The 16,126-nt window shown below is 47.0% G+C and overlaps 1 protein-coding gene across 2 annotated transcripts in view; it reads right to left on the bottom strand.

Annotated features, from left to right (window-relative positions):
* The window catches only part of LOC139543127 (alpha-enolase), a 31,656-nt gene that overhangs the window by 3,309 nt on the left and 12,221 nt on the right, over positions 1-16,126 (bottom strand). The window contains exons 3-10 of one of the 2 annotated variants that reach the window (XM_071349334.1): positions 14,305-14,400; positions 13,601-13,659; positions 13,013-13,082; positions 10,035-10,168; positions 8,900-9,122; positions 6,252-6,449; positions 1,533-1,734; positions 992-1,100 (exon numbers count right to left, since the gene is read on the bottom strand). In XM_071349334.1, the coding sequence (XP_071205435.1) occupies positions 992-1,100; positions 1,533-1,734; positions 6,252-6,449; positions 8,900-9,122; positions 10,035-10,168; positions 13,013-13,082; positions 13,601-13,659; positions 14,305-14,400 (1,091 nt within the window). Of the gene's footprint in view, positions 1-991; positions 1,101-1,532; positions 1,735-6,251; positions 6,450-8,899; positions 9,123-10,034; positions 10,169-13,012; positions 13,083-13,600; positions 13,660-14,114; positions 14,174-14,304; positions 14,401-16,126 lie in introns of both variants that reach the window. The other variant, XM_071349335.1, reaches the window with a different exon arrangement.

The raw sequence follows: 16,126 nt of genomic DNA, 5'->3' as shown, positions 1-16,126 counted from the left end.
ACGGAGCTTGCAGTGGGATCACAACACGACGGAACTTGCAGTGGGATCACAACAAAACGGAACTTGCAGTGGGATCACAACAAAACGGAACTTGCAGTGGGATCACAACAAAACGGAACTTGCAGTGGGATCACAACACGATAGAACTTGCAGTGGGATCACAACAAAACGGAACTTGCAGTGGGATCACAACACGATATAACTTGCAGTGGGATCACAACACGACGGAACTTGCAGTGGGATCACAACACGATAGAACTTGCAGTGGGATCACAACACGATAGAACTTGCAGTGGGATCACAACACGACGGAACTTGCAGTGGAATCACAACACGATAGAACTTGCAGTGGAATCACAACACGATAGAACTTGCAGTGGAATCACAACACGATAGAACTTGCAGTGGGATCACAACACGATGGAACTTGCAGTGGGATCACAACACGATGGAACTTGCAGTGGGATCACAACACGACGGAACTTGCAGTGGGATCACAACAAAACGGAACTTGCAGTGGGATCACAACACGATATAACTTGCAGTGGGATCACAACACGATATAACTTGCAGTGGGATCACAACACGATATAACTTGCAGTGGGATCACAACACGATATAACTTGCAGTGGGATCACAACACGATAGAACATGCAGTGGAATCACAACACGATAGAACATGCAGTGGAATCACAACACGATAGAACTTGCAGTGGGATCACAACACGACGGAACTTGCAGTGAGATCACAACACGACGGAACTTGCAGTGAGATCACAACACGATAGAACTTGCAGTGGGATCACAACACGACGGCACTTGCAGTGGGATCACAACACGATAGAACCAAGTGTCTGTCTGCTGAACTTTGAACCAACATCTCCTTCAGTGTTAGATCACACCTGTATTAAAATCTGTTTCACTAAATAAATGTAATTTTGATAAAAGTAATCCAATGAAATCTGTAATCTGATGAGAAGGTGTATCCTACCTGTCCAGTGCAGAGACCGACGACCAGGTCAGCGATGAAAGTGTCCTCGGTCTCTCCAGAGCGATGGCTGACCATCACCCCCCAGCCATTGGTCTGGGCCATTTTGCAGCTACACACAGGAAACAGCGAACACATTCATTAGCTAGTACAGAAACTTACATATACATACCACAGGAGGCTGGTGGCACCTTAATTGGGGAGGACGGGCTCGTGGTAACGGCTGGAGCGGAATAGGTGTGTAATGGTAACAAATACATCAGGCACATGGTTTCCATGGGGTTAACGCCGTTCTATTTGCTGCGTTCCGGCCATTATTACGAGCTGTTCTCCCCTCAGCATCCTCCACTGGTACACCCAATGTCCCCAGATGGGTTTGACACCCAGGTCCACATTGACCATCCACTACATTTCCCCCTTTCATCAGTCTCCCTTTACCTTCAGCACTGTCTGAAACAACGGCAACAAAATGGCTGCCAGTGGAGTGTCAGTGATGGAACCAGGCTGAACCAAAATGGCCGTCTGTGTGTGGACAGTTACTCACGCCTGCAGGGACTCTGTGACGGAGCCGATCTGGTTGACCTTGAGCAGCAGGCAGTTGCAGGCCTTGTCGGCCACACCCTTGGCGATGCGCTTGGGGTTGGTGACGGTCAGATCGTCACCCACCACCTGGATGCTGGTCTCAGCCGTGAACTTGGACCATGCCGCCCAGTCATCCTGGTCAAAGGGATCCTCAATGGACACCACTGTAGAAGACAGAGGAGAAGGGCTGTAACGGGTTAGTCGTTAGAACATGTTGCTAAGGTCACTACTGGGGAGAGACGGGGGGAAAAAGAGCCGTGCAACTCTAAAGCCTAATCGACTGCAATTACAAATGTGAATGGGTAATAGTGTGCCCTATGGGTAATAGGGTGCACTATGGGTAATAGTGTGCCCTATGGGTAATATGGTGCACTATGGGTAATAGTGTGCACTAAGGGTAATAGGGTGTCCTATGGGTAATAGGGTGTCCTATGGGTAATAGGGTGTCCTATGGGTAATAGGGTGCCCTATGGGTAATAGGGTGCACTATGGGTAATAGTGTGCACTATGGGTAATAGGGTGCACTATGGGTAATAGTGTGCACTATGGGTAATAGTGTGCCCTATGGGTAATAGTGTGCACTATGGGTAATAGTGTGCCCTATGGGTAATAGTGTGCCCTATGGGTAATAGTGTGCCCTATGGGTAATAGTGTGCCCTATGGGTAATAGTGTGCCCTATGGGTAATAGTGTGCCCTATGGGTAATAGTGTGCCCTATGGGTAATAGGGTGCCCTATGGGTAATAGCGTGCACTATGGGTAATAGCGTGCCCTATGGGTAATAGCGTACCCTATGGGTAATAGTGTGCACTATGGGTAATAGTGTGCCCTATGGGTAATAGGGTGCCCTATGGGTAATAGTGTGCCCTATGGGTAATAGTGTGCCCTATGGGTAATAGTGTGCACTATGGGTAATAGTGTGCACTATGGGTAATAGTGTGCACTATGGGTAATAGTGTGCACTATGGGTAATAGTGTGCACTATGGGTAATAGCGTGCCCTATGGGTAATAGGGTGCCCTATGGGTAATAGTGTGCCCTATGGGTAATAGTGTGCACTATGGGTAATAGTGTGCAGTATGGGTAATAGTGTGCACTATGGGTAATAGCGTGCCCTATGGGTAATAGGGTGCCCTATGGGTAATAGTGTGCACTATGGGTAATAGTGTGCACTATGGGTAATAGTGTGCACTATGGGTAATAGCGTGCCCTATGGGTAATAGGGTGCCCTATGGGTAATAGCGTGTCCTATGGGTAATAGTGTGCACTATGGGTAATAGGGTGCCCTATGGGTAATAGTGTGCCCTATGGGTAATAGTGTGCCCTATGGGTAATAGCGTGTCCTATGGGTAATAGGGTGTCCTATGGGTAATAGCGTGTCCTATGGGTAATAGTGTGCACTATGGGTAATAGGGTGCCCTATGGGTAATAGCGTGCCCTATGGGTAATAGCGTGCCCTATGGGTAATAGCGTGTCCTATGGGTAATAGTGTGCCCTATGGGTAATAGCGTGCCCTATTAGTAATAGGGTGTCCTATGGGTAATAGCGTGCCCTATGGGTAATAGTGTGCCCTATGGGTAATAGTGTGCACTATGGGTAATAGTGTGCCCTATGGGTAATAGGGTGCCCTATGGGTAATAGCGTGTCCTATGGGTAATAGTGTGCACTATGGGTAATAGCGTGCCCTATGGGTAATAGCGTGTCCTATGGGTAATAGCGTGCCCTATTAGTAATAGGGTGCCCTATGGGTAATAGCGTGTCCTATGGGTAATAGCGTGCCCTATGGGTAATAGCGTGCCCTATGGGTAATAGCGTGCCCTATGGGTAATAGGGTGCCCTATGGGTAATAGGGTGTCCTATGGGTAATAGGGTGCCCTATGGGTAATAGCGTGCACTATGGGTAATAGCGTGTCCTATGGGTAATAGCGTGTCCTATGGGTAATAGGGTGCACTATGGGTAATAGGGTGCACTATGGGTAATAGGGTGCCCTATGGGTAATAGGGTGCCCTATGGGTAATAGTGTGCCCTATGGGTAATAGCGTGTACTATGGGTAATAGCGTGTCCTATGGGTAATAGGGTGCCCTATGGGTAATAGTGTGCACTATGGGTAATAGCGTGCCCTATGGGTAATAGCGTGCACTATGGGTAATAGCGTGCCCTATTAGTAATAGGGTGCCCTATGGGTAATAGCGTGCCCTATTAGTAATAGGGTGCCCTATGGGTAATAGTGTGCCCTATGGGTAATAGTGTGCCCTATGGGTAATAGTGTGTACTATAGGTAATAGCGTGTCCTATGGGTAATAGGGTGCCCTATGGGTAATAGGGTGCCCTATGGGTAATAGTGTGCACTATGGGTAATAGCGTGCCCTATGGGTAATAGCGTGCCCTATGGGTAGTAGCGTGCCCTATTAGTAATAGGGTGTCCTATGGGTAATAGCGTGCCCTATGGGTAATAGTGTGCCCTATGGGTAATAGTGTGCACTATGGGTAATAGTGTGCCCTATGGGTAATAGCGTGCTCTATGGGTAATAGCGTGTCCTATGGGTAATAGCGTGCCCTATTAGTAATAGGGTGCCCTATGGGTAATAGCGTGTCCTATGGGTAATAGCGTGCCCTATTAGTAATAGGGTGCCCTATGGGTAATAGTGTGCCCTATGGGTAATAGTGTGCACTATGGGTAATAGTGTGCCCTATGGGTAATAGTGTGCCCTATGGGTAATAGCGTGCCCTATGGGTAATAGGGTGCCCTATGGGTAATAGGGTGTCCTATGGGTAATAGGGTGCCCTATGGGTAATAGCGTGCACTATGGGTAATAGCGTGTCCTATGGGTAATAGCGTGTCCTATGGGTAATAGGGTGCACTATGGGTAATAGGGTGCACTATGGGTAATAGGGTGCCCTATGGGTAATAGTGTGCCCTATGGGTAATAGCGTGTACTATGGGTAATAGCGTGTCCTATGGGTAATAGGGTGCCCTATGGGTAATAGTGTGCACTATGGGTAATAGCGTGCCCTATGGGTAATAGCGTGCACTATGGGTAATAGCGTGCCCTATTAGTAATAGGGTGCCCTATGGGTAATAGCGTGCCCTATTAGTAATAGGGTGCCCTATGGGTAATAGTGTGCCCTATGGGTAATAGTGTGCCCTATGGGTAATAGTGTGCCCTATGGGTAATAGTGTGCCCTATGGGTAATAGCGTGTACTATGGGTAATAGCGTGTCCTATGGGTAATAGGGTGCCCTATGGGTAATAGGGTGCCCTATGGGTAATAGTGTGCACTATGGGTAATAGCGTGCCCTATGGGTAATAGCGTGCCCTATGGGTAATAGCGTGCCCTATTAGTAATAGGGTGCCCTATGGGTAATAGTGTGCCCTATGGGTAATAGTGTGCCCTATGGGTAATAGTGTGCACTATGGGTAATAGTGTGCCCTATGGGTAATAGGGTGCCCTATGGGTAATAGCGTGTACTATGGGTAATAGCGTGCCATTTAGCATTGTTAAACCGGAGGATCAGTGTTATCTCAGTTAACTCAGCCAGAGTCTTAACAGTATAATGAGGATCAGTGTTTATCTCAGTAACAGACCTGGGTAACTCAGCCAGAGTCTTAACAGTATAATGAGGATCAGTGTTTATCTCAGTAACAGACCTGGATAACTCAGCAGAGTCTTAACAGTATAATGAGGATCAGTGTTTATCTCAGTAACAGACCTGGGTAACTCAGCCAGAGTCTTAACAGTAGAATGAGGATCAGTGTTTATCTCAGTAACAGACCTGGGTAACTCAGCAGAGTCTTAACAGTATAATGAGGATCAGTGTTTATCTCAGTAACAGACCTGGGTAACTCAGCCAGAGTCTTAACAGTATAATGAGGATCAGTGTTTATCTCAGTAACAGACCTGGGTAACTCAGCCAGAGTCTTAACAGTATAATGAGGATCAGTGTTTATCTCAGTAACAGACCTGGGTAACTCAGCCAGAGTCTTAACAGTATAATGAGGATCAGTGTTTATCTCAGTAACAGACCTGGGTAACTCAGCAGAGTCTTAACAGTATAATGAGGATCAGTGTTTATCTCAGTAACAGACCTGGGTAACTCAGCCAGAGTCTTAACAGTATAATGAGGATCAGTGTTTATCTCAGTAACAGACCTGGGTAACTCAGCCAGAGTCTTAACAGTATAATGAGGATCAGTGTTTATCTCAGTAACAGACCTGGGTAATTCTTCATCTAGTGGTAGTAGCACTGCCGACCCCAGGCAACCTATCCCCCTTGGTGATGGGGACCCTGGACAAAAGTAGTGCACTATATAGTGAATAGGGCTCTGGTCTAAAGTAGTGCACTATCTAGGGAATAGGGCTCTGGTCTAAAGTAGTGCACTATATAGGGAATAGGGCTCTGGTCTAAAGTAGTGCACTATATAGGGAATAGGGCTCTGGTCTAAAGTAGTGCACTATATAGGGAATAGGGCTCTGGTCTAAAGTAGTGCACTATATAGGGAATAGGGCTCTTGTCTAAAGTAGTGCACTATATAGGGAATATGGCTCTGGTCTAAAGTAGTGCACTATATAGGGAATAGGGCTCTGGTCTAAAGTAGTGCACTATATAGTGAATAGGGCTCTGGTCTAAAGTAGTGCACTATATAGGGAATAGGGTGCCATTTGGGACACATGAACACCCACCTGGATAATCCTTGACGAAGCTCTTGTAGAGGTCTCCCAGCTGGTCTGGGGTGATGTAACGGCTGGAGTCGTCAGGTGACTTGAAGTCCAGGTCGTATTTCCCGTCCTTGTAGAACTCGGAGGCAGCCACGTCCATGCCGATCACAATCTTGTCGGTGTAGCCGGCTTTGCTAATGGCTTCCTTCAGCAGCTCCAGAGCTGAGAGGAACATAGATGAATAAGAGATTCCCTCACGCTAAATGATCAGATTTGCTTGGCTTGATATATTTTTTTCTTCATATTTAAATAGTGTACAATACCATTAACAAAATACAATATTGAGTAGGCTATAATTTGTGGCCAAATCACTTCCAAGTAACTTCAAACCTAGTCATTGAACTGATTTGAGTTGATTTGATCATGCAATTGTTAAGATATTCTTCAGGTAGCTTGCACAATAAATAAATAAGTAGGAGAATAAATCCTCTATTATTTTACAGTTTCATCATGACCTCTGCTAAGTGCCCCACTGGGGCTTCTGCCATCTTAGCACCTTGACCAGTAACCTGGCACCGAGCTGCACTGAGCTGGCACTGACCTGGCACTGACCTGGCACTGACCTGGCACCGAGCTGGCACCGAGCTGGCACCGAGCTACACTGAGCTACACTGAGCTACACTGAGCTACACTGACCTGGCACTGAGCTACACTGAGCTACACTGAGCTGCACTGAGCTACACTGACCTGGCACTGAGCTACACTGAGCTGCACTGAGCTACATTGACCTGGCACTGAGCTACACTGACCTGGCACTGAGCTACACTGACCTGGCACTGAGCTTCACTGAGCTACACTGAGCTGCACTGAGCTACACTGACCTGGCACTGAGCTACACTGAGCTGCACTGAGCTACACTGACCTGGCACTGAGCTGGCACTGAGCTTCACTGAGCTTCACTGAGCTACACTGAGCTACACTGACCTGGCACTGAGCTACACTGACTTGGCACTGAGCTGTACTGACCTGGCACTGAGCTGTACTGACCTGGCACTGAGCTGTACTGACCTGGCACTGAGCTGTACTGACCTGGCACTGAGCTACACTGACCTGGCACTGAGCTACACTGACCTGGCACTGAGCTACACTGACCTGGCACTGAGCTACACTGACCTGGCACTGAGCTACATTGACCTGGCACTGAGCTGTACTGACCTGGCACTGAGCTGTACTGACCTGGCACTGAGCTGTACTGACCTGGCACTGAGCTGTACTGACCTGGCACTGAGCTACACTGACCTGGCACTGAGCTGTACTGACCTGGCACTGAGCTGCACTGAGCTACACTGAGCTGCACTGAGCTGCACTGACCTGGCACTGACCTGGCACTGAGCTACACTGACCTGGCACTGAGCTACATTGACCTGGCACTGAGCTACATTGACCTGGCACTGACCTGGCACTGACCTGGCACTGAGCTACACTGACCTGGCACTGAGCTACACTGACCTGGCACTGAGCTACACTGACCTGGCACTGAGCTACACTGACCTGGCACTGAGCTACACTGACCTGGCACTTAGCTGCACTGACCTGGCACTGAGCTACACTGACCTGGCACTGAGCTACACTGACCTGGCACTGAGCTACACTGACCTGGCACTGAGCTACACTGACCTGGCACTGAGCTACATTGACCTGGCACTGACCTGGCACTGAGCTACACTGACCTGGCACTGAGCTACACTGACCTGGCACTTAGCTGCACTGACCTGGCACTGAGCTACACTGACCTGGCACTGAGCTACACTGACCTGGCACTGAGCTACACTGACCTGGCACTGAGCAGCATTACTCATTATCCAACTGAAGTGAAGCTGCAGTGGTGCCATACTGCTGGTCTTGTATTGGGAAAAGAAAGGTTTTCCTGTTGCAGCTTGTGACAACTGATGCTGTGAAAAGGGCTATACATCTGACTGATTATTGGATGGATTGATTGACTGACTGACTTACTGTCAAATCTGACTGATTGATTAACTGACTTGACAGACTTACTGTCAATCTGACTGATTGATTAACTGACTGACTGGTTAACTGACTGACTGACGCTCATGGTCTCTCCCCATCCTTGTTCTCCAGGATGTTGGGGGAGAAGCCTCCCTTGTCTTCTACGTTGGTGCTATTCCTCCAATCTCCCTCTCTCAACCCCTCCCACCCTCTCTCAATCCCTCCCACCCTCTCTCAACCCCCCCCTCCCTCTCTCAACCCATCTCTCCCTTTCTCTACCCCTCCCTCTCAACCCCTCCCACCCTCTCTCAACCCATCCCACCCTCTCTCAACCCATCCCACCCACCCTCCCACCCTCCCTCCCACCCCTCGCTCAACCCCTCCCTCCCTCTCTCAACCCATCTCTCCCATTCTCTACCCCTCCCTCTCAACCCCTCCCACCCTCTCTCAACCCCTCCCACCCTCTCTCAACCCATCCCACCCTCTCTCAACCCATCTCTCCCATTCTCTACTCCTCCCTCTCATACCCTCCATCACTTCCCCTCCCTCAACTCCTCCCTCCCTCCCTCTCCCCTCCCTCCCTCCCTCCATCAACCCCTCCCTCTCCCCTCCCTCCCTCCCTCAACCCCTCCATCAAACCCTCCACCCCTCTTTCTGTCTCTCACCTTCCTTGTTCTCCAGGATGTTAGGGGCGAAGCCTCCCTCGTCTCCCACGTTAGTGGCATCCTGACCGTACTTCTTCTTGATAACGTTCTTCAGGTTGTGGTAGACCTCGGCTCCGATCCTCATGGCCTCCTTGAAGGTGCTGGCTCCTACAGGGAGGATCATGAACTCCTGCATGGCCAGCTTGTTGCCTGCGTGGGAACCTCCATTGATCACGTTGAAGGCCTTGGACAGAGACAACAGAGGTTTGAGCTTTAAGTTTCAAATTATTGTTGTAAATATAAGAGGTGGTTCTGCAATTACAGTTAAAGCTAAGTAAAGTCTTATTGTAAATATAAGAGGTGGTTCTGTAATTACAATTAAAGCTAAGTAAAGTCTTATTGTAAATATAAGAGGTGGTTCTGTAATTACAGTTAAAGCTAAGTAAAGTAATGTTGTAAATATAAGAGGTGGTTCTGTAATTACAGTTAAAGCTAAGTAAAGTCTTGTTGTAAATATAAGAGGTGGTTCTGTAATTACAATTAAAGCTAAGTAAAGTCTTATTGTAAATATAAGAGGTGGTTCTGTAATTACAGTTAAAGCTAAGTAAAGTAATGTTGTAAATATAAGAGGTGGTTCTGTAATTACAGTTAAAGTTAAGTAAAGTCTTGTTGTAAATATAAGAGGTGGTTCTGTAATTACAGTTAAAGCTAAGTAAAGTAATGTTGTAAATATAAGAGGTGGTTCTGTAATTACAGTTAAAGTTAAGTAAAGTCTTGTTGTAAATATAAGAGGTGGTTCTGTAATTACAGTTAAAGTTAAGTAAAGTATTGTTGTAAATATAAGAGGTGGTTCTGTAATTACAGTTAAAGTTAAGTAAAGTAATGTTGTAAATATAAGAGGTGACTGAGTGAACCACTATTTGTTTTATTTGATTTATGTCACATTTATTTAACCAGGTAGGCCAGTTGAGAACAAGTTCTCATTTACAACTATGGGATGATGATTAATGTTGTCTGAAACCTGTAAAGTTGTGTTAACTCCCTGAACTTAGTGCCTAGGCTTTAGCTCGGAGGACTAACAGACTTATTGGTAGCAGGAGACCGAGGTCCAAGCCAAAGTCAGTCACATAAATATAAAATCTAAACACAGGCTTACGGGGACGGGTAGGATGACATCGGGGTTGCCAGCGAGGTCAGCGATGTGACGGTACAGGGGGACACCTTTCTCAGCAGCACCGGCCTTGCACACAGCCAGGGACACGCCCAGGATGGCGTTGGCACCAAACTTAGCTGGGAGGAGAGCGGGTGAGGGGGTGGGGGAGGAGGTAAGTGCCCATACAGCTCTTTTCTGCCTCTTACTCCTCTCATCATTGGTTTTAAAAGGTGGTTCCTGGCAGTTCACCAACCCCATGTCTACCAACACCATGACTAAACTTCACCCTAACCCTTGGTACCAAACTTAGCTGAGGGGGGAACAAAAAGAGAGCCCATAGTCTATTGTGAATGACTGTTATCATAATTAATAGCTGTCACCATAGATTTAGTTCTGGGTTCCAAGATTTAACAGCCAATACAGTGCTTTTCTGTAAACAGCTTCTATTCTCTTTTCTGTAAACAGCTTCTATTCTCTTTTCTGTAAACAGCTTCTATTCTCTTTTCTATAAACAGCTTCTATTCTCTTTTCTGTAAACAGCTTCTATTCTCTTTTCTGTATACAGCTTCTATTCTCTTTTCTGTATACAGCTTCTATTTTCTTTTCTGTATTCTATTCTCTTCAAGGGTTCAACAAAAGCCTATTTGGGGACTTTGTGTTGATGCCTAGTACACTGGTGTAGTGTATATGTAATGTGTAACCAGAATCTCCATGTTAACTCAATGCTGTGAATAAATAAGGCAGTGTACAGCCGACAGCTCACCATTTTTACATCTAAATGTAACCCTAACCTATCAGACCCTAACCTATCAGTCCCTAACCTATCAGTCCCTAACCTATCAGTCCCTAACCTATCAGTCCCTAACCTATCAGTCCCTAACCTATCAGTCCCTAACCTATCAGTCCCTAACCTATCAGGCCCTAACCTATCAGGCCCTAACCTATCAGTCCCTAACCTATCAGGCCCTAACCCATCAGTCCCTAACCCATCAGTCCCTAACCCTTACCTATCAGTCCCTAACCTATCAGGCCCTAACCTATCAGTCCCTAACCCATCAGTCCCTAACCCATCAGTCCCTAACCTATCAGTCCCTAACCCATCAGTCCCTAACCCATCAGTCCCTAACCCATCAGTCCCTAACCTATCAGTCCCTAACCCATCAGTCCCCAACCCATCAGTCCCTAACCCATCAGTCCCTAACCTATCAGTCCCTAACCCATCAGTCCCTAACCCATCAGTCCCTAACCTATCAGTCCCTAACCCATCAGTCCCTAACCCATCAGTCCCTAACCCATCAGTCCCTAACCCATCAGTCCCTAACCTATCAGTCCCTAACCTATCAGTCCCTAACCTATCAGTCCCTAACCTATCAGGCCCTAACCTATCAGGCCCTAACCTATCAGTCCCTAACCTATCAGGCCCTAACCTATCAGTCCCTAACCCATCAGTCCCTAACCCATCAGTCCCTAACCCTTACCTATCAGTCCCTAACCTATCAGGCCCTAACCTATCAGTCCCTAACCCATCAGTCCCTAACCCATCAGTCCCTAACCTATCAGTCCCTAACCCATCAGTCCCTAACCCATCAGTCCCTAACCCATCAGTCCCTAACCTATCAGTCCCTAACCCATCAGTCCCCAACCCATCAGTCCCTAACCCATCAGTCCCTAACCTATCAGTCCCTAACCCATCAGTCCCTAACCCATCAGTCCCTAACCCATCAGTCCCTAACCTATCAGTCCCTAACCCATCAGTCCCTAACCCATCAGTCCCTAACCCATCAGTCCCTAACCCATCAGTCCCTAACCCATCAGTCCCTAACCTATCAGTCCCTAACCCATCAGTCCCCAACCCATCAGTCCCTAACCCATCAGTCCCTAACCCATCAGTCACTAACCCATCAGTCCCTAACCTATCAGTCCCTAACCCATCAGTCCCTAACCCTAACCTATCAGTCCCTAACCTATCAGTCCCTAACCCATCAGGCCCTAACCTATCAGGCCCTAACCCATCAGTCCCTAACCCATCAGTCCCTAACCTATCAGTCCCTAACCCATCAGTCCCTAACCCTAACCTATCAGTCCCTAACCTATCAGGCCCTAACCCATCAGGCCCTAACCTATCAGTCCCTAACCCATCAGTCCCTAACCCATCAGTCCCTAACCCATCAGTCCCTAACCCATCAGTCCCTAACCCATCAGGCCCTAACCCATCAGTCCCTAACCCATCAGTCCCTAACCCATCAGTCCCTAACCCATCAGTCCCTAACCTATCAGTCCCTAACCCATCAGTCCCTAACCCTAACCCATCAGTCCCCAACCCTAACCCATCAGTCCCTAACCTATCAGTCCCTAACCCATCAGTCCCTAACCCTAACCCATCAGTCCCCAACACTAACCCATCAGTCCCTAACCTGTCAGTCCCTAACCCATCAGTCCCTAACCCTAACCCATCAGTCCCCAACCCTAACCCATCAGTCCCTAACCTATCAGTCCCTAACCCATCAGTCCCTAACCCTAACCCATCAGTCCCCAACCCTAACCCATCAGTCCCTAACCTATCAGTCCCTAACCCATCAGTCCCCAACCCTAACCCATCAGTCCCTAACCCATCAGTCCCCAACCCTAACCCATCAGTCCCTATGCCTAACCTTAACTTTTTGCTCTGCCTGCTGAATATTCACAACTAATAAATAAACCAAGAGAAGCAGCTAACATTTAGCAATTTCGTGTAAATGAAACGTGAAGCATCCACGTAGTGCTCATAAAGACTTTGTGACTGCTCTAATCAGCCTTCATCAATTGTTTGTTTAAAGTTGGACCGGGCTGTCAACATCAGTTTAAAAACATACGGTTCTCTAGGCATCCATCACCCAACTATCACATGTTATCTATGCCTGATAATAAAGGCCCATACATGTTTATAACAAGTTATAACGCTTTATAACTGCAGGCTCCAAGTAAAATGTTTCCCAACATACACTTGTTCTCTGTGCCATCCATGTCCAGCATCAGCTGGTCAACTTTCTCCTGCTCCAGGACGCTGACATCCTGAACAACAAGGACAGGACAGACACAGAACAACACACCAGTCATTAGAGATATGGGAGGGAACTGACAACAAACAGACAAAAAGGTTAGTTCAAAGTTCAAACAGGTTAGCTCAAAACACCAGGCTTGAAGGACGTTTATGGTTCACTAGTACACACTACACACAGCATCTTGAGGTGCGACTAGGCAGGTTAGGTGAAAGATCTTTGGCGCTCTGCAGTGACAGTCACTGTGTTCAAGGACAGTAATCACTTTGACAGTGATCAAAGTACAGTGTTGTATTTCTACAACAACTCAAGAGATAAATGTAACAGACAAAAAAAGCAAAGATACTATTAATACATACTATACAGAGATAACTTACCACTTTGACTCAATTGTGTTCAGTCAGGATCGTGCTTAGCAATCTACTACATGACAAACATACTGCCGTGACTATTCCATCTCATACTCTGTGCATCTCTGACTTGACACTAGCACAACATTGTCAATGTTAGTCAAACAGTAAATGTTCCTACCTGCTGAACAAGTGCAGGTGCTATAGTTTTATTGATATGATCAACAGCTTTTGAGACACCTGCAGAGGGACAAGCAGAGCGTCACGACCCAGGGAGAAGTAGACCATGCAAGAGCAGGCATTACCAGACGATACCAGACATTACCAGACGATCACAGAGCAAGAGCCTTAGCTCTCGCTAAGACTAGCTGCTTGGGTGGCAGCAACTAGGCTGGTTAAACAAACGTCAAACGTGGAATGATCTACTATTGGGATCATGGGGGTAATCACAGAAATAGAATGACAAAATGGCCCGCCGGTTGAATCCACCCATTTTGGAACGCTGACTTGAATAGGGATGTCCGTTATAGTCACCCTATTGCTATCTGGGTAATAATGGTTTAGCAGATCTGTGATCGTCTGTGAATGCCTGCGACAGAGGTTAGTTAGTTGTCCAAATCAAAAGTCACAAACTCCAGTTCATTTCAGTGTTATCTCTGTCTTACTCCTGTTGCTCCTCCACACTGTTCATTTACCTGGTTACACAGAGCTGGGGCCAAGAACTCATTAATATGTTTAACAGCCCTTTTCACCCCTGACAGAGGAGGAGAGAAGGATGAAGCGTCAGAAAGAAAGGATGAAGATGAAAGGAAAGACAAATGTAACGGAACATTTTTAAAGAAGGGGGCTTTTGTACTATGAGGACATTGGGAAATCAAAAGCTACCTTTGCCCAGGTAGCGTGTCTTGTCGTTGTCACGGAGCTCCAGAGCTTCATAGATACCAGTAGAGGCACCGCTGGGGACGGCAGCCCTGAACAGACCTGGAGAACACAGAGGATTTTAATGACTATTGTGTTTTAAATGGATTTCCTGACTCACTGCAAGAGGCTGGCTGTTGCATCCTAATATTACATTTACGTAAGTATTCAGACCATTTACTCAGTACTTTGTTGAAGCACCTTTGGCAGCGATTACAGCCTCGATTCTTCTTGGGTGTGACGCTACAAGCTTGGCACACCTGTATTTAGGGAGTTTCTCCCATTCTTCTCTGCAGATCCTCTCAAGCTCTGTCAGGTTGGATGGGGAGTGTCGCTGCACAGCTATTTTCAGGTCTCTCCAGAGTTGTTCGATCGGGTTCAAGTCCAGGCTCTGGCTGGGCCACTCAAGGTCATTTAGAGACTTGTCACGAAGCCACTCCTGCGTTGTCTTGGCTGTGTGCTGGGGGTCGTTGTCCTGCTGGAAGACGAACCTTCGCCACAGTCTGAGGTCCTGAGCGCTCTGGAGCAGATTTTCATCAAGGATCTCTCTGTACCTTTCTCCGTTCACCTTTCCCTCGATCCTGACTAGTCTCCCAGTCCCTGCCTCTGAAAAACATCCCCACAGCATGATGCTCCCACCATCGTGCTTCACCGTACTCTGTAGGGATGGTGTCAGGTTTCCTCCAAACATGACGCTTGGCATTCTGGCCAAAGAGTTCAATCTTGGTTTCATCAGACTCTGAGTCTGAGTCCTTTAGGTGCCTTTTGGCAAACTCCAAGCAGGCTGTCATGTGCCTTTTAGAGAAGTGGCTTCCGTCTGGCCACTCTACCATAAAGGCCTGCTCGTTGGAGCGCAGCAGAGATGGTTGTTCTTCTGGAAGGTTCTCCCATCTCAACAGAGTAACTCTGGAGGTCTGTCAAAGTGACCATCAGGTTTTTGGTCACCTCCCTGACCAAGGCCCTTCTCCCCCGATTGCTCAGTTTGGCCAGGCGGCCAGCTCTAGGAAGAGTCTTGGTGGTTCCAAACTTCTTCCATTTAGGAATGATGGAGGCCACTGTGTTCTTCGGGACCTTCAATGCTGTAGATATTTTCTGGTACCCTTCCTCAGATCTGTGCCTCGACACAATCCTGTCTCGGAGCTCTACGGACAATTCCTTCAACCTCATGGCTTGGTTTTTGCTCTGACATGCACTGTCAACTGTGGGACCTTATATAGACAGGTGTGTGCCTTTCCAAATCATGTCCAATCAATTGAATTGACCACAAGTGGACTTCAATCAAGTTGTAGAAACATCTCAAAGGATGATCAATGGAAACAAGATGCACCTGATCTCAATTTCGAGTCTCAAAGCGAAGGGTCTGAATACTAATGTAATTTTTTATATTTTTTATATAAATTTGCAAACATTTCTAAAAACCTGTTTTTGCTTTGTCATTATGGGGTATTGTGTGTAGATTGATGAGGAACACAAATTAATTTAATACATTTTAGAACAAGGCTGTTCCGTAACAATATGGAAAATACTTTTTCAGAATGCACTCTACTGTATTAGTATGAAGGTTGTTTGTTATTCATAGTAAAAGAAACAGGAAATCAGAATTATCCAATGAGCAGCAAGTATCCCTTCGGTCCTATTTTAATCACATTTTGTTCCCAGAGGAGGAGAGAGAGAGGGTTGCACATGCTAAGCAGATCAATGTGATGTAACACACACACACACACACACACACACACACACACACACACACACACACACACACACACACACACACACACACACACACACA

The sequence above is a fragment of the Salvelinus alpinus genome, chromosome 17 (genome assembly GCF_045679555.1).
Source record: "Salvelinus alpinus chromosome 17, SLU_Salpinus.1, whole genome shotgun sequence".
NCBI lineage: Eukaryota > Metazoa > Chordata > Actinopteri > Salmoniformes > Salmonidae > Salvelinus > Salvelinus alpinus.
The sequence above is the reverse complement of the archived record's forward strand: the minus strand, read 5'-3'. Positions and strand labels throughout refer to the sequence as shown.